This window comes from Pseudorasbora parva, chromosome 1, assembly GCF_024679245.1.
Source record: "Pseudorasbora parva isolate DD20220531a chromosome 1, ASM2467924v1, whole genome shotgun sequence".
Lineage (NCBI taxonomy): Eukaryota > Metazoa > Chordata > Actinopteri > Cypriniformes > Gobionidae > Pseudorasbora > Pseudorasbora parva.
In genome coordinates, this window is record NC_090172.1 from 25,332,558 (window position 1) to 25,357,746 (window position 25,189).

General features: G+C 36.9%; 1 protein-coding gene across 1 annotated transcript in view; it reads right to left on the bottom strand.

Moving 5' to 3' along the window:
• Positions 1–6,608: 6,608 nt before the first annotated feature.
• Positions 6,609–25,189, bottom strand: part of arap2 (ArfGAP with RhoGAP domain, ankyrin repeat and PH domain 2) — a 156,262-nt gene continuing 137,681 nt past the window's right edge. Inside the window, exons 25-33 of the mRNA XM_067437348.1 lie at positions 24,365–24,439; positions 23,905–24,022; positions 21,207–21,335; positions 18,293–18,429; positions 16,789–16,871; positions 13,184–13,219; positions 12,878–12,941; positions 7,800–7,922; positions 6,609–7,537 (exon numbers count right to left, since the gene is read on the bottom strand). Coding sequence (XP_067293449.1) covers positions 7,208–7,537; positions 7,800–7,922; positions 12,878–12,941; positions 13,184–13,219; positions 16,789–16,871; positions 18,293–18,429; positions 21,207–21,335; positions 23,905–24,022; positions 24,365–24,439 — 1,095 coding nt within the window. The 3' untranslated portion in view covers positions 6,609–7,207. The remainder of the gene's footprint in view (positions 7,538–7,799; positions 7,923–12,877; positions 12,942–13,183; positions 13,220–16,788; positions 16,872–18,292; positions 18,430–21,206; positions 21,336–23,904; positions 24,023–24,364; positions 24,440–25,189) is intronic.

The following is a 25,189-nucleotide window of genomic DNA, read 5'->3' on the forward strand; positions in this document are numbered from 1 at the left end:
TAATTCATTCAAAACGCCTGGATTTCACCACTACAACAGCGACCTTCCTTTGTGTGTCAAAGTCACGCATAATGTTTTCAATTATTTGAGGTTCCTCATTCCCAACACTCCTGCCATATGGTGACCTTCAGATGAGAGAAAAGCGACAGCGCAGTAGTGCTTAGGAGGGAAGCACCGCAAAACAGGTGAGAACAAACACACACACGTGCGCGTTTCAATCCAAATCGGAACGTGGCGTCGCTCAAGGTGTCGGCATCTGACAGCCGTCATTTATAAAGACGCTAATTAATTCCAAGCAGAAAAACTTTAATGAGGGAGACGGCGCAGGTGCGTCACTTACACCTCTGGCTGATTACAGACAGTAAATCAGGCAGAGACAATACAACACATGGAATACAACCTGATTTACCATTTAAACGTAACAGAAACACTCAAATCTAAACGTCAGCAGCATTTTTGTACAAACAGACCATAAACCAAGGGCGATTCTGCAGTATATTTATTCAGACGTTGAGAGAGCACTCATAAAAAGACTGCAAACAAGCAATTTAACACTGCTGGCGCAACATCTACACAGTATACAAACAGAATATACACTACTGTCCAAAAGTTTGGGGTAAGAATTTCATTTATTTATCAAGGATGCAATAAATGTATATAAAGTTGAAAACTTTTGGTAGCACTTTATTTTAGGGTTCAATTCTTGCTATTAACTGCTTATCAGCATGCATATTACTAGGGTATTGGCCTTTTTTTATTAGTACTTATAAAGCACATAATGCCTTATTCTGCATGGCCATATTCTACATTCCTAATCCTACCAAATACATAAACTGATATTTGGACTGGAAATAAGAAAAATACCAAAAATGAAGAACATTTTTTGCAGTGTAGCAAAATCTTTTGATAATTTAAAATATAATAGGGCTTTGCAATGTGCCTTTGTTGACTATATTCTAAATGAACTAGAATCAGCTAAAATTACCAGAGGTGGACAGTAACTAAGTACATTTACTTGAGTACTGTACTTAAGTACACTTTTTGAGTATCTGTACTTTACTGGAGTATTATTTTTTCTGGAAACTTATGACTTTTACTTCACTACATTTGAAAGACAAATATCGTACTTTTTACTCCACTACATTTCTATCTAGGTCGAAAGTCGTTTCTGTAGAAACTCTGAAAGTCGGAGGATGATTTTTTTCTTTCTTTAAAAGGTTTTTTGGTGGTGTTGTTGCAGACAGTCTGTCAGGAATCACTCTTATAGTCATATACATTTCCCCAACTTTTTTTGAACTCTGATCAGATCATAGCAAAATGGAAGAAGACTGTTCTTAGGCACAAGTGTGTGCACCCATAGCCATACTTTGAAAGTATGTTTCAGTTAAAAAAAAAAATATCAAGCTTATTTTAGTTGGCATACACTTGGTGCATGTCTTATAAAATATTAAAAACATAAAGGTATGGGAGAAAGAGAAGAGTAAAGTTAAGAGAATATCAGAAGTGTATTAGTGTATTGGATCCGTGCATTCGGCCTTAAAGTGACAGCAGCTTTGTAAAGAGCTTTGTAACTTATATACAAGTATTTAAAGGGTTACTTCAGCGATTAGCATATGGCTTTGTATCAGTAGAAACCCTGGAGTATATTCAAATTATTGTGCTTTCCCCCCTCATATCTCCCTGAGACGAGAGATTTATGCATTTTATTTCTGGAAAAATTCCTCCTATGATGCAAAATGACGATTTTTGCATCATAGGAGGAATGTTTGCCCGAAGGCTAAAGACTACAGCCAGCAGAGGGAGCTATTTCCGCATGTTTTGAATCTGCGCATGGGGGATGGGAGATTACACTCAGCTTGCAGGGAGAGCTCAGCTTGCAGACAGGATCATTTAAACGGAGCTATGGTGAGCAATGTAAGTCTTTTAACTTCTCAAATTCATTTCTATGAAAGTTAAGCTTGCAAAGGCATGAACTGAAACGCGCCAGACTGAACTCGCGTTGTGAATGTATGCCGCGAATGTAGTCGCGATTACCTCAGCTCTCATCACTCCTGCAGTTAGTGCTCAGTGCTGTGATACTCGCGCGGTGACTCACTCATTATATTGAACAGACACGTTCAGTTTTTAATTGTAGTGTCTCTAACTCAGTCACAGTAATGAAGTTGTTGGCGTTGGGAATGGCCTCACAGGGCAGCGAAGCATTCTGGGAATTGTAGTCTTTCATCCCCATGGGACAAAAATACATTTTCTGTCTTTTCTCAGTCTAGAAGACACCAAATTCAAAAATAATTTCACATTTCTACTGCATTGATGACCCAGTTTAAATACAGGTTCATCTTCCCAGCGCTGAAGTACCCCTTTAAGTTAGTCATATGCTAGTATGTCGGATGGAGGATCACTGACTGGCTTAAACCATGATGACAGTGTGCATTTATACAACAATAATAAAATAATATATTGGCATAAAAAAGGAAATTTACTTTGATACTTAAGTACTTTTGAAAACAAATACTTCTGTACTTTTACTTGAGTAAAAATCTGTTTTTACAACTTTCACTTGTAACGGAGTAATATTTGACTAGTACTTTTACTCAAATAATAGAGTTGTGTACTTTGTCCACCTCTGAAAATTACATTTCAAAATATATTCAAATAAAAACAGTTATGTTAAATTGTGATAATAATTCAGAATATTACTGTTTTCACTGGCTTCTTTTAAAAACATTAAAAAATATTACAAAGCACAAACTTTTGAATAGTAGTGTACTAATATGAAGCACTTAAATTGAACTATGTTTATTTACATAGTCATGGGACTTACATGTTTTGACGACAGGCAGAGAGTGCATGATTATCATTTTAAAAATGACCATAAGATGCAAGCGGCTGTAAAGTGATTCATAATCTACATAAAATGTCAACTATAAATATTTAATATCAAACTGGGTGACAATATTCATTGTGTATGCTCTCACACCATTATGCATTATTCAACAACTTTGGAGGGTTTGGAATGGTGGATAATTTTTGTATCCAACTATAAATGGGCACAAGATTCTCTTGAAAAACACGTGGTGAGATTGTTGTGCCTAATTCAGCTCACTTCTGAGCCACGACTTTCATTACATGGATGTTTGATAAGTTCTAAACAGATCAATGCAATTTGAGCGTCATTGTCTGGTAATGTCTTCAACCTCAGCTAGCATGAAAACAGAAGAATAGAATTTTTTTTGTATCCAACTATGAAAGGACACACAATTTCCTTGAGACAAAAAAGCAAAACAAGCTTGGTAGATCTTCTAAAATCTAGTAGAACTGAACTAACTGAAGTGAACTAAAATGACTTAAAAATGACTTTACAATGAGGTTTGATTCTTAAACATTAGTTAATGCATTGGGTGTCATTCACTAACTTTTTTTTAAAACTTTTTTATATCATTTATTCATCTAGATTGGTGTTTACATATTTATAAACATACAATTGTTCATTGTTTAAAAAAGAGAATGCAAAAGAAGTGCTGCATAGGGTGTGAAATGTTCTTGTAAGGAATGGTTCCATTCAATAAAAAAAGAATTTCCAGGGCACTAGGATTATGTTGAAAAAGTTAAAAAGGCTTTAAAGGAAGTGTATGTAAGTGTGGCCAAAACTGGTACTGCAATAACTTTCAAATGACTATAGAGCGGTGTATCCCCCTCCCCCTCCCCCTCCCCCTCCCCCTGACTCGAGGTTGCCAGATAAGCTGCAGGATCCAGCAGTAACATTTGTATCTGCAGCTGTGGTAACTAGAGCAGAGCTGGCAACCCAGATGCCAAACACTACTGACAATGGCCCTCATTTATCAATCTTGCGTAGAAACGGGTGTATATGTTGGCGTAAGATTATGCTTACACTCCTCTCACCGCCTGATTTATGAAACTGTGCGCACCTCTGCAATTCAGGTGTACGCAATACTTGCCCTTAATAAATGCGGCGGCTGAAAACGATCGTCATTAGAATAACACGCCCCTATATATTCAAGTCTCCGCCTCCCGCACGCCCTCATTTTACGCCATGGACAAACAGAAGACGGCAAAGAAACGAAACTTCTCCGACGTGGAGATCGGGCGCGCTCAATCATGTCTTTAGTCCACTTAGTCAGGGCACTGATTAGGACATAAGTCAATGGGCTGACTCCCTGATCAGTGCTCTGACTACTGAACTATGATTGAGACGCGCCCATCGAGATCACCAGGGAAGTGGAAAAAAACCCGAAATTGTTTTATTTGGGAGTTTAAAGAGTGGGATTAAAGGTGCTCACAAAAACAAAATATGGATCCAAATTACGAGTAGCTACTGTTAGTGTGGGGGTTGAGAAGCGCACTCCAGCAGTTTAAATAGCTGTTAGGATGATAAATTACCATCAAAATGCATTATTTTACAGCACGTTTTGAAACAATTAGCATTTAATTTCGTATCGCGGCACATGTATTGGGGTGTACAATAGTGATGATGATGTGATGTGGAGTAAGATTCATTCACATTAATAATTACATGGCAATTTGTAAGATTCTTCTTCTTATTATTATGATTATTATTCTTAATGACGCTTGTTATTTAGAATAAGAATGCCGTTTTTATTGATTTTATTATTATTTAAAAGAAGAAGGCCATTTTTATTATTTTGTCAGTCTGAATTATTTTAGTCCCAGTCCGTGCGCAGCTGCTGGGCCAGGCGGGCCTGAACCGTCAGATAAAGCGCACAGGCTCGCGACTGGAGGAATACATATGCCCACAGATCAAACGCTTTGGTAAAGTCACACAAATTAAACATTGACGTTCATGTTGCACAAAAATAAACACTAAATGTTGTTGTTGTGGTTTTTAACAGTGGGTCATATAGCATATCTTGTCAGTGCGTTTTGTGGTGTTAGGAATTGCTTTTCTGCGCATTTTCCCACTAACTCAAACGTGCGTACACCACCTCCTGAGCTGGCGTAGGATTTGAGCGTGCCGTACGCCAACGTCCATATTGATAAATCTCAAAGTCACCGTGGGTTTGGGTGTACGCAAGGTGTACGCTGGAAATTTGGTGTACGCACTTTTGATAAATGAGGGCCATTGTGATTGGTAGATAGGTGGAGGGCGGAGCTTCCGGCCAAAACACAACATGTCAACGTCAACATCAGTCAAGGGCTGCAACAACAACTTTTAAATGACAATATCCTGGCCGGACTACTGCTGTCAGTGATATGAGTATTTGAAATGAACATGATTTCTTAATGTCAAGTGATTTATCAGGGCCATTTTATGATTAATTAAAATACATTTCTTACATACAGTTCCTTTAATAAATCAATGGCTTAGTCTTTTAAAAACAGGTGACAAGTACACCGTGTACACCAAGGTTTCATCAGGGTGTGAGTCATTTTGTTGAATTGTTATTTTTGTTGTCAATTGTTCATTGTTATTTAATTTTTTTATAATGCACTAATGCAAAATGTATTAAAATATGTACAAATGAACATTAACCTAGATTCATTAAAAGGTGCGACACAACAGAACTAGTGATAGATTCTTTTTTTCATATTGTGATGTACAACATCGACAAAGAGCAAAAGGTATTACAAGGACTTGGTTCTATCTATGGGTTGTTGATTGTAATTTGAGTTGTGGGAGTTGTACTCAATGAATAAATGCGAACTTGCAGTTGATCATGGAGGGGCGGGATTTGAGTGATTGGAGAAGCCTGGCTTCCAATACTAGGGAGAAGACTGTAATTTTAGCAGAATACCGTGTTCAAGTACAAGGTCAAAAGAAAATAAATATATGCTTTGGTGAATCGTTCAAAAGGGTACATTTTCATATCATGCCAACTTAAACTAATGCTATTAAATTTAATCTGTTTTTCTAAAAGTTTCCATTCCTCACATTTTAGAAAAAGCAGTTTCAAAATATGGGGTGTATAAGAAATTGTGCCGAAATCGTAGGTAAAACATTTGAATTTGATGTCCTATAGTATGAATATAGGAAGCATGAATGAACTTTGATTGTTCTAAATCTGTCATGTTGTTACTTTCATGTGACCTCGTCACTTCACTGCCATTCATAAATCATCTCCCGTGGCCTAATGGAATAGTAAAGTTTTCAACAAATGCACACTTCAGAATCTCGGTAGCAGTAGTAGGTCATCCGGGTACTTTTGACCTACTGTTTCTCTAATACTATGCATTCGGACATACTACTCTATGGGAGTGCTGTTTTTTTGCAAACTATATAAAAAAGTACAGCTCTCAATGCATCATGTTTCCTTGTGGAGAATCAGTGAATGTTTGATCCTTTTCTTTAATAGTTGTGTTTGAGTCCCCCAATTGTCCTCAGTGTGGAAAGATGGATCTCAAAATCATACAGTCACTGCTGGAAATGGTTCAAATATGAAAAGGATGCAGGAAAACTGAAGAATTTGGGGGCCCTGAAGGATTTTTCTGAAGAATGTTGGCCAGTTTCTGCTTGGGACAAACAAGGGACTCAAGAACAACCCACACATAACAAAAACAAACAAACAAACAAACAAAAAAACAGATGCATCATCCAGGTATTGAGATGCAGTATTAAGAATCAAAGGTTCATATACTTTTGAACAGGTCCATTTTAATAAATGTAGAAATTATTTTGTCTTTTCGACTATATGTAAACATTTTTTATGTAAAATATTTTATCCATGAAAGCACTAAATAAAAAATTACGCATTTTGGTATGATCTCTTATTTTGTTAAAATTATTCACATTTTCACTGATTCTGCAAGTGGTTCAAATACTTTTCTTACAATTTTTCATACTATTTTAGATGAAATTGGAGCATCACTGTCTAGTAGTGTCTTTTTCAACCTCAGCTGGAATAAAAACAGATATGAGAAAAAAGAGAGAATTGCACGTCACCATGCAAAGCCTGAAGCGATCACAAAAGTCCAATAATACTGAATGACATTGTCCTGAATGACTTAATGAGACATATAGAGAGCAGTTGGAGTTGTCCACAAAAAGTCTTTACATCCAGTGTTTCACCTACCAGTTTTTATCAGTCTGAACATTCACTGTACTTACTCACCTATCCTTCTATGTTAAATACTTGGGCCAAAGAGTCCAGCTTTCTTACTGTGAGGTAACTGCTTTATTTTTCTCATGCACAAGGGAAGTGCAATGGACAAGACTCCTGCCTTTCTGTCTCTCTTAATTGTCTTTGTTCAGAGAACGTCCTGTTTTGTTGAGAACAGTACTTAGTTCATTAATGAGGTTTTGAGGCAACTGCACACCTCTGCCGGGCAACACCACTTTCTTCTGTGATAGCTGGGTGAGAGCGCTGGGGTCTTGTTGAAGTGATGCTCTTCGCCGAGACGGGAGTGTGTCATCAATCACCATTTCAAGCCTGGAGACACATGGAGTTCTTTCACCGCTGGACGATTTATGCATCGAGTCTGGTTGGTTGCCCTCATCTGTGGTCATTTGGTTCTGTGTATTCGAACCTTCTATTCTTGTAGAGGCGACTGACTTCCCTTTAACCTGCATAAGAGGAGAAAGTACATGAATATTCATGGCTATATGAGTAAAAGGCTGTTTTGTATGCAGGGAATAGACTTGAGGTCCAATTCCAACAACCATTTTGTGGACAAGACAATAAGGTTTAACTGCCAACAAAGATGGTGATCAAGTCTTATTTCTGCTAACTTTGCTGGCCTTTAGACTGTATTAAGCAACATTAAATGAAAAGGTTTGTTAAATATTTATGACATTTATGTGAATGTAAAGCCAGTTTAATGCTGACCTCTCTCTGGTGTTTGGCTGTGCTGGTTTGTGCAGGGCTGTAAGTGGATGTTCTCCCTCTGCTCAGGTTATAAGGTAACGATGTGCTCTGCTTTAGGTCTTTAGGCCACAAGTCACCTTCATTCTGTAAGCACATTTACATTTATGCATTTGGCAGATGCTTTCATCCAACTCAATATTGCATTCAAGGATTACATTTTCTCAGTTTATGCAGGAATCGAACCCATTATTTTGTCTCAATGATATCCCCATGCTCTACAGTTTGAGTTAAATAGAAAGAGCAAATTTCAACCTATAAACAGACTTCTATAGAGGTGAATAGTAGCCGACAGCAAAAATAATTTGTGTTAATAGCAATGGGAAAAATCCATGATAGTGTTTCCACAACTTTCCAAAAGAGCGACAAAACATCCAGAGATTGATAACAGCAGTCAGAATAGAGAACGATGAGAAATCTGCCATCACTTGTTCAGCTGTTGCATTAAAAATCACTCAGCATGTGTTAATTAATTTTGTGCAATTTACTGCCGAGGTAATATAACACAAGGTGTAGCCATAGCGTAATACAGTAATGAACAGTCTTTGAAAAGCATACATCAAATATTTTACAGGTGAGCATAACTTAAAGGAAAATAGGTTTGGATTTAATAGAGAAAATACCAAAGTTTGCAAGACATTAAAAGTATATAAACTTGTCATAACATCCACACTACTGTACAAACGTTTGTGGTCAGTAAGATTAAATAAATGAATGATCAATTAATCAATCAAGGATGAATTAAATAGATTTTTTTAATGTTATAAGTATTTCCATTAAAATTTTTCATTTCCATTTTCTTTTCATCAAAGAATCTGGAAAAAAATGCATCACTGTTTCCACAAAAATATATAGCAGCACCACTGTTATAATAGTTTTATAGTTTTCTGAAAGTCGCCACAAGGTTTTGTTGAGCACTGTTGCTGGTAGTTTGGCCCATTCCTCCATGTAGATCTCCTCTAGAGCAGTGATGTTTTGGGGCTGTCGCTGGGCAACACGGATTTTCAACTCCCTCCAAAGATTTTCTATGGAGTTAAAGGGATACTTCACTGCCTTTTCAGTGCACTTCGGCTCGGTGCAGTAAAAAGTCCCGGCCGAAACATCTTCCCTCACATCTCCCTATTGACAGAAACTAGAGAGTGAGGGGGAGGTGTGAGGAAAGATGTTTCGGCCGGGACTTTTTACTGCGCCGAGCTGAAGTACTCTCAGAAGTGCTAATCCGCCATACATTATATTTATCGTTTTTAATCCGATTAGAAACGCGCCACGTTTTATTTTGTCACCATACTTGATCGTTCAACTACTCGTGTAACTGTATTTAAATAGGGGAAAGATGGAGGTGTTTGGTACTTCTAACTTGATCTCTGTTTGGTTCTGTAGTGAATGAACTGGGTTTAGTGGGCTAAGCTAAATGATATCAGATCATCACCGTACGTCAGAGAGATTAAGTGCACGCACTGAGACGAGAGAGGTATGTATCAACTCGTTTTAGTTAAGGGAATAACATAGTTTAATATGAAAAAGCGGTAAAGTAACCCTTTAAGATCTAGAGACTGGCTAGGCCACTCCAGCACCTTGAAATGCTTCTTACGAAGCCACTCCTTTGTTGCCCGGGCGGTGTTTGGGGATCATTGGTCATGCTGAAAGACCCAGCCACGTTTCATCTTCAATGCCCTTGCTGATGGAAGGAGGTTTTTACTCAAAATCTCATGATACATGGCCCCATTCATTCTTTCATTTACACGGATCAGTCGTCCTGGTCCCTTTGCAGAAGGGAATGACATTTGTGTCCATGATCTGCCATTTTCACTATACTCGCGTGACGCTTGTTTACCTGATGATTCAGCTGCGCAGTTCTGCCTGACAATGAACATGGGCTGACATGCAAATATTGAGGGCATAAATATTAATGATCCCAGCGACTGCGTCACAGTTGGTGTCATGTTGAGATTCGCCTATTTTTCCGTGGTGTTTTTTATGCATGAGATTTACATAAGAAGGAGGAGGCAATTGTGTTTAAAGGACAACTCCGGGGAATTTTTAAGTTTATCTTTATCGTTATACTTTTGTGAGTACAGTCTATAGAGAAAAAAAAACGAACCAGATTGGTCCTTGCAACACAGAGTTATTATAGTTAATGCCAGAGCCCCCACTCAGCTAAAACGGCAGCTATAGACGTAAAGGGTGTCTTTGTGCCTCTTAACAGACACAAAATGCGATTAAAATGTCTGTCCAACATGAACAGGTCCCTCACACGACAACAAGAAATCCACTGGAGTTGTCCTTTAAGACCTAAAGTATGTGATGTGATGTCCATGTACTGAACACTTATTATTTCACTATGGCAAAGTTTCTGTAGAATTATGATTTCCCCTTCAATTTAAATGCACATTTATTTTATAAATTAATAGATTTATATCATTTAACCTTCAAAATGGATAACTCACTCACCCTTTCCATAAATGTATTAAATGGATTCACTTTCTGAAAAGAGGACATCATTTTGATACTTATACACAAGAAACTCTTCAAATAAATAAATAACTGCAATAATATAATTGATGCTACTCTCTATAAAAAAAATACTAATTGGAAAATATATTACTGCAGTTCCACTGTGGTATAGGATTGCCATATGACAACTATGTACCATGAAGGGTTGACATAGAAAACTGTTACTTCAAATTGCAATTATTTCTCACAACTTCTTTCAAAAACCTTAAATATATCTTACGAACCTTAGACTTTTTAACAGTAGTGCATGTTGTCAGCTGAGCATTAGTATCATCACAAAGAAAATCAAATAATCTACAAGTGTACAAATAGATTAAGTATAAAAACATTACAGTGACACTACCATGAAACTATTTAGTAAAACACCCTCAACAATGTATGAGGAATATCATTATAATACTGCCTTCCAAGTTACAGAAATTACTTTAGGATTTTATTCATGACATTTCTAGGCCTGGAAATCCCTTTCTTTTACCTGATATTTTCCGTGACAGTGGGTAAAAAAAGTTTCTGACAGACAATGTATACCTTAATTTTAAGCTTTAAGTCTCAGGCAAACGGAAGATTTTAAAACTTCCACATATTCTCAAGCAGCTCTAACTAACACTAACTTTCTGACCTTAATGATGTAGGAACAAATGTGCTGGAACATTCTGGACCTATTCCGGAGCTGAACACTCGCTAAGACAGCTCATACTTTCCACTGTGACTTTATGGCCTTTGAGTTGCTCTTCACGTCTACATCCTCATTTTAGCAGCAGAAGGTCTCATCTGCCTGTTCCTTTACCTACCCAGCACTGCTTTCCAGTTTCTATGGAAACCATGCCAAGCAGAATGCTGGGTGAAATGGAAGCAGTGAGAGGTTACAAGAGTCTCAGAGCACAGAGTATCAATTAATCTACCTGCATGGACCCCACAACCACTTTTAGCGTATGTAATAATTTACAAGAGACAACAATAAACATACAAGAGACAACAATATGTACACTGAATTATGGTACATGCCCTCCACTCCTCGTTTAATCTACCGCTTGGGGGGGAAACAACCCCTGCAGAACCTCTCTCTGCGCCCCACCTCACCAGAATGAAAAAAAAAAAAAAGTAAGAACTGAAGTGCTTTATTTTTCTCCCTCGTATCAGTTCAAACCCACAAAAGCAAGTATAAACCTCGACAATGAAAACAGTGGACCTGTAGGAAGTAGATAAGGATGAGGCATTAGGACTATAGTGAGAGGGCCAGGAAAAATCTGAGCGGGTTAGCGGATTGGAGGAGAGATCTAAACAATGACTAAATCATCGACTCCTCTTCTGCCATCTCTTGCCTTTGGTTTAAGTTATTAGTACTGAATCAGCTGAGTCAGGCCCTCTGCGTGTAGTAGTGCCCAGCTTGTCTAAAGAGGAGTCTGCTGGAACCAGTGTTATTGTGGCAGTCTGCATGACCTTATTTCAGCTAAAAGACCTTTCCGGATAATGTGATTTATACTCATGGAGGATGACCTTGAAAACATTCCCTCAATTCTAAGGGCTAGTTTTCTTCTTACTTTCTCTGGAAAAAGGAAATGCAGCATTATAAAAAAAAAAGTACTTATTCCGGAAATATTACACATTACTTAAGTACAAAATAGGGTTTCCGGACACCTGGCTGCATGTTAAGTACAATTAAATGAAAATGTATAAATCATTTTTAATGGAAAATACACATTTTCCAATTTCCATAAAGGCATTTATGAAAAATAAATAGTCTTTTTTACAATTTATATTGAAATATGTCTATTGTATTCACATATATTTGTCATCACATATTTGTAATGATGAAGTTGCAAGTTTGTACATTTCATTGTACATGAAATATTGATTAACACATCCCAGGTAAAAAAAATAAGTACTATTAAACGCATTATTAAAATGTACTCGAGTATGTTTTTAGTATAATACAAATATAATAGAGGACATTTTTCATGCATTGAATAGTATGTCGTTTCCACTTTTGCTTTATAATGTTACTCATCAAGATTAGTGTACTGTTTCAAAAAACAAAACAAAGATAAAACGTTTGACATTATTACAAAGTGTACACAAAGTTCTCTCAAGTACACTTAAATGGCCTGTTATTTAAATTCTTTTTACATGCTATTGTTGGCAATACAGTTTTATTTTAAATATACTTTTTAAGATTTTAAGTGTGTTACACACTTCTTTTACACTAAGGTGTACAGTGATGGCACCAGAGGGTAATGCCATGTCCGCCATATTCATGTACCATGGTATTTACCAGGTAATTCAAAGTGCTATACAGAATATCTTCTATTTCCAAAAAAAGAAAATAATAAAAAAAGAAATAAAGGTAATATCATGGTACTTTATGGAGGGAACTTATGAGAAATGCCTCATTTTTTGGTTGCTAAAGTGAAGAATTTCCATACGTGGAATAGTACATCAAAAAATCGCATTACAAAACCTCTTAACATGCCCATTTGTAACAATGTTAACTGCACATTATCTGCACTTAGAAAACGAAGAAAGCTCACCTTCACTCTGATAATGGAGGTGACCCAGTCCTGCTGCGAATCATTCCCTTTACAGCAGAAATACCTTTTTCAGGGAGGATGAACATGCATACAGTCAGAACACTGAAGCACTCAAGTGTCCTATTTGAAATTCAGTCATGCAGTTCTGTACTTCAAGTACTAAGCTGTACAAAAACCTTAGCACATTTCAGGCTGATATATTAAAAAAGGGACATATTATTCAGTTCCAGCTAAATGATTTTCTTAAAAACAGTGCTGAAGCGTGTGATTGAATGTGCAATTAGGAACAGAGTTAATTGCACTTACCACTGCTGCTTTTCAGTATAAACAGTAAATCCCCAACTGTTGAAAATTAGTCAGAAAAACAACAAAAATATAATTGCATTAGTTTCACAGCATTTCATTTAGGTTTTCAAACTATATTCAACGTTTCCTGATGTTAATATGATGACAGCCTGACCTTTTGAGAACCACTAAAGTGCTAAAATACCATTAAATTCAGCTTAACTTTTGCAGCCAGCAGACAAGCATAATATAAAAGATGACCTATTTTGCTTCTTTAAGAGATTTATATCAATGTTACGTGCCCTGTTATAATTTACACTCTTACAAATGTAACTTTTTGGCGACCTACTTATCATTAATTTATTTAATTCATGATTCACAGTCTAAACGGTTCAAAATCTTTTCTGACCTTACCACACAGCATTTTAGCGATTTTGGCTGAAAAAAATAAACAGCTGTTATTTCCACAAAACTGGTCACATAATGAGCATAATTCGTTTCTTCAACTTCTGGAACATTGTCCCTGGTGCTTTTGGAATAATAATAAAAATTAAAAAAACATTTCCTCTCGTCCTGTCAGGATTTGGTATTCTGATTTCCCTTTAATTCTCAAATTATTTTGTACATTAAACATCGAAATTAATGATATCTGCAATACATTATGTTGCTTCTGTTCTGTTTAAAATATGGGGAGTTATTGCTGCTCTCTCTGCTATTATCCATGCTAGACTGCATGGACCGCCAATCCAAACTGTATGCTAATCGTCAGTCATCTTTGACTATAGTGTTCCTGACAGAAATATAATAATAATACATTTAATTAAAACTGATTATCTTAAGAAAGAAGGAAATAAACAGACCATATTATTATTTATTATGTGCAAATGATTTATACAAACTATTACTAATTTCCACCACTTCTGCTTCTATTAAAGTTTCATCACAAGTTAGTGTACCTGTATACTAATGAGACGACAGTGTCTGTGAAGAGCTTGCTTGAGAATTGTGAAATGACATATTTCAAGAAAAGAAAAAATGGTGAAAATATTACGTGATATGTGCATATCAAATGTTATTTGGTTTCCAATTAAACTCTACAGTAATTGTAACATAAGTTTATATGAAAATAATTACTGTAATAACTGTAATGTATATATCACAAATTAAGAATTCGCTCCCGCAACTTAATTTGTGGCCACCTTTGATTAAGTCCCTTATTTTAGGCATGGCCATGTTGTATTAATTAGTTCCATCATTTTACTTTAGCTAAAGCTGTGTGATTTTGCCCACAATTTGGCCGTCTGAGAAAAATGTTGCAAATCCTAAAAGATTCCTCTGATCCTAGGCTAAAATTTGACGTCTCTGATTGTTAGTTTGACATGTTCACCGGCAGCCGATTAATGACCTCAGACGAAATTCTGGCAGTGTCAGAAGATTTGGCACACAATCCTGCAGTGTGACTTCTCCTACGACAACAGTCAAACATCTCGGTTTTTCAAGACAAACTATGACCAAAACGAGAGCTAGAAATGTATTTGTAGCCAGCATTTCAGTCCTGCGTGTAATGCAGCTCACAGTCACCGAACGCGTCATTCATTGATGATATAAAGCTCCGGGTGAGTTTTCTTGCGCGCGTCCGTTTTTGTAGCGCGCCTTCACTATCGTGCAGTCTGACATTAATGCCAACTGAGATCTTACAGTGTGACATGGCTTACATCGGGGATCATGTTCGAACAGTCTGACAAGAGACATTCACAAAGGATTTTGAAAAAAATCACACAGTGTGCAGGACTAAATCATGGCAACAAATTCTTTACCACAAATTAAGAACTTGTATAATTCATAATTAATGGCCTTTTTTTTTCTGAATGACACTAGGAATGTTAATGATGGTTCCTGTGATGAATGTATGGACATTTTTAGTAGACAAATGTCCTAAGAGTGTGGTTTTAGAAGATGTGTTTTAAAGGTACACTGTGTAACTTTTTTAGTTTATTCTTAGCTAAAAACACTTAGTTCTTTCAAATATATATGTGCTCATTAATGTATATTTACTTCTTTCAAGTAATAAAGTATTCTTGTAAGTTTATAATATGCCATTGAATATGCCAATACTTAGGGTGAGGGGTTCGAATGCTGGTCGCCATGTTGCCCCTCCATCTTGAAAGTACATTAGCCAAAGAGGGACATATCCATAAATTCAAGCTTCGCCTTTCGTGTTTTAACACTCGATGGCACCGTGTCGAATGTGAAGAGGGGGTTGCCATGTTAATCTTGGACTAGATCGGCCACCGTAGGAGTAAAAACGAAATCAGAATTGAGAGGAACAGAAACTAATATTCACTGGATGGTCATATACCTTTTCACCGCTAGATGGGGGGAAATATCACACAGTGTAGCTTTAAGGCTATGTCTATATAAATACAGATATATTTGAAAAGCGCATTTTCATTTCAGAATGCTCCCTGTCCACAGTAGCGTTGCTCATTACACTGAAACGTTAAAAAATTCTTAAATCACCTTACTATGTATGCATAAAATGTAATAAAAGCTCACAAGATGATACAGAGAGACCAGACATAATAAAGTTCTTACACTATCCTTCTGGCACAATCATTTTATTAGAAAAATATCCCACCACTCACTGTTGTGTCCAGGTCACATTCAAAATCCTAAGGTCTAAAACACAACTTTCATCATGTTTTATCGCAGGACTGCAGTTGCGAGTATATTTTCTGTCATCTTAGCAGGAATGTAATATAATTCTTGTAGAATTTATTTTTCAAACGACAACATACAAAGTACTAGTGTGGACAAGGACTAAGATGTATTTTTGTTGCTGTTTTTTATTCCACAGGAACAAAAGTGCCAATAGTTGAAGAAACGCCCTCAGACCCTCAAGTGTAACATTAGGGAAAAAATGCGAGAACAGATTGGAAGTCATTTGGGGTAAAATGCTATTGTAAGAATCATGCCGTGGATACATTCACAAGGAAAATTATGAATAAATGATCATTAGCAAAAAAAGACTTCAGCACACTCATAAATTACACAACAGCCATAAATTACAAAAACGCAACATTACTGAAATGAAACAAATCCACAGTTAACAATTTTCCCAGTAGGAGAGTGAAAAACACAGTACAGTGTATTTGCTAAATTACGTTTAATGAATTTTGTAATTGTGAGATATAAATCTGCCTTCAGATTGAAAGTGATAGTCTTGTTTCTGAGGGGGGAATTTGGCACGAAACCAAACTGCTCTGCCTGTTTGGCACAAAAGATAAAGACTGAACTAGGAGCTCATTTGAACATGAACCTAGAGTTAATGTCAGAACATTTTATGAATCGATCTTAATTACACATTTAGGATTATTATTACGTCTCGTCTTCTGGCCACACTAATTTTGAATAATTTGTTTTCCGTAAAATTAGTTGTGGGCTATGCATGCTCTGGATTAAAATAAGGATTATAAAGAGTGTTTGGATAAATTGTTACAAAATGCCCCGGTTTGCTCATGAACTTGAGCAAGATAAAATAAGGTAACACTTTTGCTAAATGCATAAAGAAAATACATGCTTTTTTTTAGTGGTATAGCAATAGATAAATATTTGAGACCATTTACCTGCTTGTTGGTTTCAACTTCCTTCGTAGCCCTAAGTAACATTTAATTGACTTTAATGAAGCCTCCCTTTCTGGCTTGGTACTCTGTGGAAACAATGGCACGTTTCAAAATCAACAGTGCTTTCATTTAAAATAATGCTGTATCTACACATATTTTACAGCCCATACAGCCTTGCTCGTTTTTGAAGCTGCTTTATTACATGTAATGATGGGTTACACTTTATTGTGAGGTGTCTTTTTTAGTGTTATTAAACATTTAAGTACTGAGTAATATGAATTAACTGCATGCTTTTAGAAGTAGGGTTCCAAAGGTGCTTCCTAATAATGCTATATATATATATATATATATATATATATATATATATATATATATATATATATATATATATATAAAGAAACCTTTCCAAGCAGGTACTAAAACTGGTTTACATACTGTATGCAGAAAAGTCGAGTAAAAGAAAAAAAAACTGCTTTATTTCCCCCAGCTCATTCACTTGAATCAAAAGGGGGAAAACGGCAATTTCCTGTTTACAGCTGTTGTGAGCCCAAGGGCATTGTGTAAACTAGCATGTGCCGACAACACTGTGTTGTTGCCTGGAAGGGATGTACTTCGTACGTAATGCACTGCAAAACACGAGCAGCATAGGCGAACACATCAACGACGGCAAAATTAAATCTAACTTACAAAAATGCAAGAAACAGAAAACAAAGGCATCAGAATATCAATTAAATTTCTGCTTCACAGCCAATTCCCACCTTCTTCACTTGATAATTAGCTGAATATTCGGCAGCAGCCAGAAATTACACTAATTAAGGAAAGAACAGCCTTCATTCAGTGTCTTCGCCTCTCTGACTTCTCTCCATTTCCCTCCCGGTCTCTCTCACACACACACACACACACACACACACACACACGTCTTCACACTTTGCTCAAATATCAGTTATTAACACATATTGCACTCTTTAGGAGACTGTGTCTTAGCTCACGAAGCGTGCGCCCCCGAGGAAGAGCAGATCGGCGTGCGCACGGAGTGAATAAAGTAAGTATGAGGAGATATTACAGAAAGAGAAACCTAACAGACTGCAGTTTAAATCACTGTACTCATTTCAGGAGGTAAGAGAAGTCCCACATTACTTTAATTCGAAATGAAAATAGCCATTATGGGTTTATTTGTTTCCTTTTTTCTTCCCGTCCACGCTTATTACAAGCGGGCCCCTGCGATTGGCCCAAAGCAGATAATTTCACATCCGCTGTGTTTTTTAATTACTATTTCATCTGTAAACGCATGCTAAGAAAACAAACAGAGCTAATATGAAATGCCACGCTGGAAAATCTAAATTGGTAAACTGGCAACTGCTGAGGGACTGCAGGCAAAGAGCGATCCTGCGCATAGGTTGATCTTGATGTAAAGCGGGGATGTAGATACTTAAATATTACCATGAGCACAGATACTTAAACACACTGCAAACCATTTGAGTTGTTAAAAATGAAGAGAGAGACATACTTTTATGTCCTTGTATAACAGCAGTTTTTTGTCTTGTAGTACCAGGTACCGGTCCTGAAACTTGTTCCCCAGTAACAGTTTGGAGGAACCATCTTTGAATTTGAGTTGCTCTCCTTTAATGAAATCTTTCAGCTTATCTGTCACAAAACACAGAATAACACAAAAGAAAATATATTGAGTCATCCCATTAACTATTTATATGAGACAGACCATACAAACTGTACGTATACTGTAGCGTTGCACAAGTGCGGCCCTCCTGCTTCAAACTGTACCAAGTGTCATGCATTTTTTAAATGTTCAAAGTTGAAATCTCTACTGCAACACATTTCCAGCTTAGCACATTTGAGAGTCAAGCAATTACACATTCTGGCAAATGAACAAACCTTTGCATAACAGCACTGCTTAATATATATTAATATCTTTAGTGAGGCATGCAGAGAAGCTATTACTAAATTATGATTTCTGCCGTTACTGATGGTTTCAATAGGAAACCAAAAAGTGTAAACGCACTCTCTAAAAACTGCTTTGCTTTTCTGAAAGTACGCCATTCATCATCAAAGAGTGAAGAATTGATCAGGAAATTGGTACTGGGACTGTAAAAACTTATGAAATTAGACTTGAATCAGAAAACTTGACTGGTAGTCAATAGTGGGACTAGGCGATTTAATAAACATTCAAAATATATTCACAATTTTTTGATACATTTGTTTTTGATGGCCAGTTAATCCTGAAAACTGAATTCAGTGATTTATTAGTGTCAAATGTTCATGAGAGTCTCCATGTGGGATGTTTCATTATTAAAATAAGCAAGACAGTTTTTATAGCATTGCTTATTCAAACCTTACTAGTGAAAACAGCTTTAACATTGTTTATTGTAATTAATTTTCAGGAATCAAATCAAACTGTTTTAAACTCTAACTCATCATTTTGGTCATCACCTGAAAATGTATATTTTAGTATTTTACTAAAAATATGTGAACTGTACTGTTTTATTGATGCATAAGTTTGAAAAGTATCACATACACAATATTATCCTGTCTTGTGTTCATTTAGTGAATAGAACATATATACTGAGACATGATGTACTCGATGTAATGATGTAAGTCAAGGCTGGATATATACAGTGCCTTGCAAAAGTATTCGGCCCCCTTGACCTTTGCAACCTTTTGCCACATTTCAGGCTTCAAACATAATGATATGAAACTGTAATTTTTTTGTGCAGAATCAACAACAAGTGGGAAAGAATCATGAAGTGGAATGAAATTTATTGGATATTTCCAACTTTTTTAACAAATCAAAAACTAAAAAATTGGGCGTGCAAAATTATTCGGCCCCTTTACTTTCAGTGCAGCAAACTCTCTCCAGAAGTTCAGTGAGGATCTCTGAATGATCCAATGTTGACCTAAATGACTATTGATGATAAATAGAATCCACCTGTGTGTAATCAAGTCTCCGTATAAATGCGCCTGCACTGTGATAGTCTCAGAGGTCCGTTTAAAGTGCAGAGAGCATCATGAAGAACAAGGAACACACCAGGCAGGTCCGAGATACTTTTGTGGAGAAGTTTAAAGCCGGATTTGGATACAAAAAGATTTCCCAAGCTTTAAACATCCCAAGGAGCACTGTGCAAGCGATAACATTGAAATGGAAGGAGTATCAGACCACTGCAAATCTACCAAGACCTGGCCGTCCCACTAAACTTTCAGCTCATACAAGGAGAAGACTGATCAGAGATGCAGCCAAGAGGCCCATGATCACTCTGGATGAACTGCAGAGATCTACAGCTGAGGTGGGAGACTCTGTCCATAGGATATTATACCAGGTCGTATACTGCACAAATCTGGCCTTTATGGAAGAGTGGCAAGAAAAAAGCCAAGATATCCAGAAAAAGTGTTGTTTAAAGTTTGCCACAAGCCACCTGGGAGACACACCAAACATGTGGAAAGAAGGTGCTCTGGTCAGATGAAACCAAAATTGAACTTTTTGGCAACAATGCCAAACGTTATGTTTGGAGTAAAAGCAACACAGCTCATCACCCTGAACACACCATCCCCACTGTCAAACATGGTGGTGGCAGCATCATGGTTTGGGCCTGCTTTTCTTCAGCAGGGACAGGGAAGGTGGTTAAAATTGATGGGAAGATGGATGGAGCCAAATACAGGACCATTCTGGAAGAAAACCTGATGGAGTCTGCAAAAGACCTGAGACTGGGATGGAGATTTGTCTTCCAACAAGACAATGACCCAAAACATAAAGCAAAATCTTCAACGGAATGGTTCAAAAATAAACATATCCAGGTGTTAGAATGGCAAAGTCAAAGTCCAGACCTGAATCCAATCGAGAATCTGTGGAAAGAACTGAAAACTGCTGTTCACAAACGCTCTCCATCCAACCTCACTGAGGTCGAGCTGTTCTGCAAGGAGGAATGGGCAAAAATTTCAGTCTCTCGATGTGCAAAACTGATAGAGACATACCCCAAGCGACTTACAGCTGTAATCGCAGCAAAAGGTGGCGCTACAAAGTATTATCTTAAGGGGGCCAAATAATTTTGCACGCCCAATTTTTCAGTTTTTGATTTGTTAAAAAAGTTTGAAATATCCAATACATTTCTTTCCACTTCATGATTGTGTCCCACTTGTTGTTGTTTCTTCACAAAAAATAACAGTTTCATATCATTATGTTTGAAGCCTGAAATGTGGCAAAAGGTCCCAAAGTTCAAGGGGGGCGAATACTTTCGCAAGGCACTGTATGATACATTATATCAATGTACTAAGCATAACCAGAAGCTGATTTTTGAATGTGGCTCCAATTAAACAATGACTGTAAATGTATTGTAACAATATAGTTGTTCCATTTATGAATCATAGTTTGGAGCGAGCTGCAGGGGTGAATTAGAACATTCATTTGTTGGTACCTGAGTTGGAATCTGTCATTTTAGAACCAGAATATTTCTTAATGAGCAGATAGGCTGAGCTGGGATCCTCCAGAGAGCTCCACTCCAATACCTGCTCCAGAATCTTCTCTTTGTAGTGTAAGGGCCGCTCTGAGCACAGAAAGAAATGATAGGTAGGATAAGTGAATGCAAATCTCCATCTGACTTGTTTCATAATTGATTGCGACTTCACAAAATAGAAAGGCCTGAAACATAAGCTATGCAAAATGTGAACAAACGCTTCTAGCAGCGCAAGCTCGATTTCACACATCATTGTGCTCTAAAATGTGTCAGGGCACAATTCGTAAGTACAATAAAATGCAAGTGGAAATGCCATGGACAGGCATTTGTGTATACGTGTAGTGTGTTTCTAGCCAAAAAGACTAAACTTTTAAAAGACTCTCTAGAATCTCAAAAATTAATCTGCAGGACTGTATATTCTTAGATCACTTCGTGAAGCAATAAGATACAAGAGGCTGTTGCATTGTGAATAAGTCATGGCTAAAGGCTTTTGTTAGTACCTTATTGAAAAAGGCTACCACATAATACACATATTTAAGCCAAAAAAATATGTATAAATTAAACTTTCATGAAGTAAAATAACTAAAAGAAATGGCCTTCCTTCCACTGGAAAAAAAAGTCTAAAGACTAAAAGACTCTAAGACTAAAAAGTCCCTGACCATGAACAGCAACAGTGGTTAAATTTTTATGCCATTATATAGCGGCATAGGCTGTATTTATGAGTGAGTCAGTCAGTAGTAAAGACTTTTATATTGAAAGGACTGAAATTCATTGTGAACACGGAACAAGACGCACCTGACCAAAGCTTTGACTAGCACTAAGAAAGTCGAGGCACAGGAAAACCCCATAACTGTTAAAAAGTACTTTAGACATTCAAACTGATTTTTTATTATGAGCATAGGACTGGCCAGAAGGAAAATACTATATCTAAATGCAGGTAATACACTCGATCACTCTATCTCACTCTCTCAAATTACGCTACTCTACATCAGCGTTTCCCAACAGGGGTGCCGTCTGACGAGAGCAGGGGTGCCGTGTAAAAGGTGCCGGCATGCACTTGCATCTGCCTTTAATGGGTTGTAACTTGAAAATAATGCTTTATGTATGTTTCTGTCGATGGATACACATGCTGGCTCCTCTGTGATACACTACAACTATAATAAAAGAAAAACGTGGGCAAAACGGTCTCTTTGTAAACGGTGTTCAATGCATGCGAGTCCTGCCGTATGACCAGACATTTTCGGCGTCATCACCCAGGTGTTGAGCTTGAAAGCTCTATCTCATCGTTCTCTTTCAAGTCATGCACTTGAACGGACAAACTCACACAAAAAGTATGTCAACATGTCCATCTTGATGAGTATCCAAGCAGACATAGTCTGAATATGCCTTAAGTGAACTTTATAAGTCGAGAAAGACGACGCATATCCTTGCATTAGGTCTTAAAGGGACAGTAACCTTTACTCTGTTTAATGTCAAACAAAAGATAAGGAAATCACTCAATGCTCTTGATTGAATAGCTTTTGTAAGTTTAATAAGGATTCATCTTTAATTTAAACAGTGAAGTATGCAATTATTTTCATTTGATTACTTTATTCACTTTATCTACCAAAAAATTAATGTTAGCCCTACCTGACAAAACCTGAAAAGCATTGTTTATTTATTAGTATCTTTGCTCAATAGTATTTATTTGTGCTGCTGATTGTATTTAAGTTATTTGTTCTTATTTTCTTTATTTTTATTTGACAGTAGTACTTTCCCAGAACATAGCAAAATAGCAAATACCGAACCGTACTGAAACTGTGAACCTAAAATCGTGATACACCAAACCGTGAGAAATCTGTACAGTTACACCACTAGTGTTAACGTATGCAAGGGGGTGATACAAAATGTAGAAAATCTTCAAAGGGTGCCATGACTGAAAAAAGGTTGTGAAACACTGCTCTACATAATATACAGTAATACATACAGCATAATACAGTACGCTTCAATTAACAATATCAATGAGAACAAACATGTTTATGTTGCTAAGAGTGGTTGCTAAGGGTGTTGCGTAGTGATAGACAGAACTGTTGAGTGAAGCAGCCACAGCCATGTTTTATTATGTATAAAAACAGCTATTGACCAATCAGAATCAAGGACTGGAACAAACGATTTTATAATTAAAAATAACACAAAGATAACATGAAAAAAAAAAAAGATTCCTACTCATCATCACTACCCTCTAAAAAACTGTTTGTGCTTTGGGTTTGTCCTCTACACAAGCATAATTATGTAGTGCAAATTTGTAATTATCGCCAGCCAATCTGACTATGATTAGAAAACACACTCAAGTGCAAAATAGATCCATTATCAAGTTGTAATTTGTAAAAAGGAAAACACAATGCTAGCTATTGGCAAAAATCACTCTTGCACCACCTGTCTCCCCCTCCCACCAATGCCATCACAATCTGTTAATAGTTTCTCATAATAACCACCATGAAATAATAATGGTACTAATCATACGCATTCACTTAGCTATTGAAACATTTTAATGTGTACGTAAGCTTAAGGAGGAACATCGTTAAATGCTCTAATAATTTGCTATAAAAAAGAATTCATTCATAAGTTTTGATTTCAGTTTTTAGTGTGTTTTTAAGATTAAACTGCAGTGTAACCTTACCCATCTCTCCATTCTCAATGACCTCAAAAGTGGTCCAGAGATCTTGAGCTTTGACCTCCATCCCCTTCATCTCCAGAGCGCAGACAGCAAGCTCATCTGACCTCATACTGGGAGACACCTTATAGAGACAGACATCAGTATCAATCTGTTGTCAGACTTCATTTTCTTGTTCAAAAGGATTTATCTACTTTTGCTGGAGGAAAATTGAAAGGGAAATAGGAAAAAAGATATCAAAGAAGTGTCAAGAGAAAAAAAAAACACTCTGAAACAACCTCTATTAACTGAGGTTTATCTTGAATACTGATAAAACACAATTACTCTCACAATTAAATCAAACATGCCTTTGATTAACTGCAGTTTGATTTAGTCTGTGGCAGAATACCCTCTAGGTTCAGACACACAGACAGCCAGACAGTCACACACACCAGAGAGAGAGAGAGAGAGAGAGAGAGACACAAACCTTGACTAAACAGCACTTCTCTGGTTCCTTTTTCTCCAAGTAGACTTCAAATATCAGGTCCCCAGCAGGAGAGAACTGCAAATATAGGTACACACAGAGAGACAAAACACACACAACTTAGATTGAAAGAAAAAAAAAACTAAGGAAGGAAAGAAAGAAAGAAAGAAAGAAAGAAAGAAAGAAAGAAAGAAAGAAAGAAAGAAAGAAAGAAAGAAAGAAAGAAAGAAAGAAAGAAAGAAAGAAAGAAAGAAAGAAAGAAAGAAAGAAAGAAAGAAAGAAAGAAAGAAAGGATCTTTTCTTTGAAAATAAGCACCCAACAGTATACAGCAATCTTTATGGATAGAACACAAAAGCAATCAACAGCCTATTCAGTTCAGACCAGCGTCTGTGTGTGTCGGGACTAAATGACACACAGCTGGAGTCCTACACATCATTTAGCCGCATTACACAACAAAAGCTGGCAAACATCTTAGCTCATGTAAACCAGAGATTAACACTTCCTTTCTAAACTGCTCTGGCAAAATGTATTTAAATGTAGCATAAATGACACAAGTGCTACTGTAACATTCTGTAAGAACTGTGTATAAACACTCTTAGCGTGTGTTCGCACTTATAGTTCAGTACACTTGGCTCATTTGTTCCAGACCAACAGCACACAAAAAACCATCCTGGTCCGCTTAGCGTTCAGATTGTCTATTTTACCACCAAAACCTGAAGGCATATTGATACATTCACAACCTGAATGTTTGCTTTTATGACATATTGCCTATTCTGAGACGGAACTTACCGACCATCGAAAACAATGCTGTGTGCTGGGATAAATGC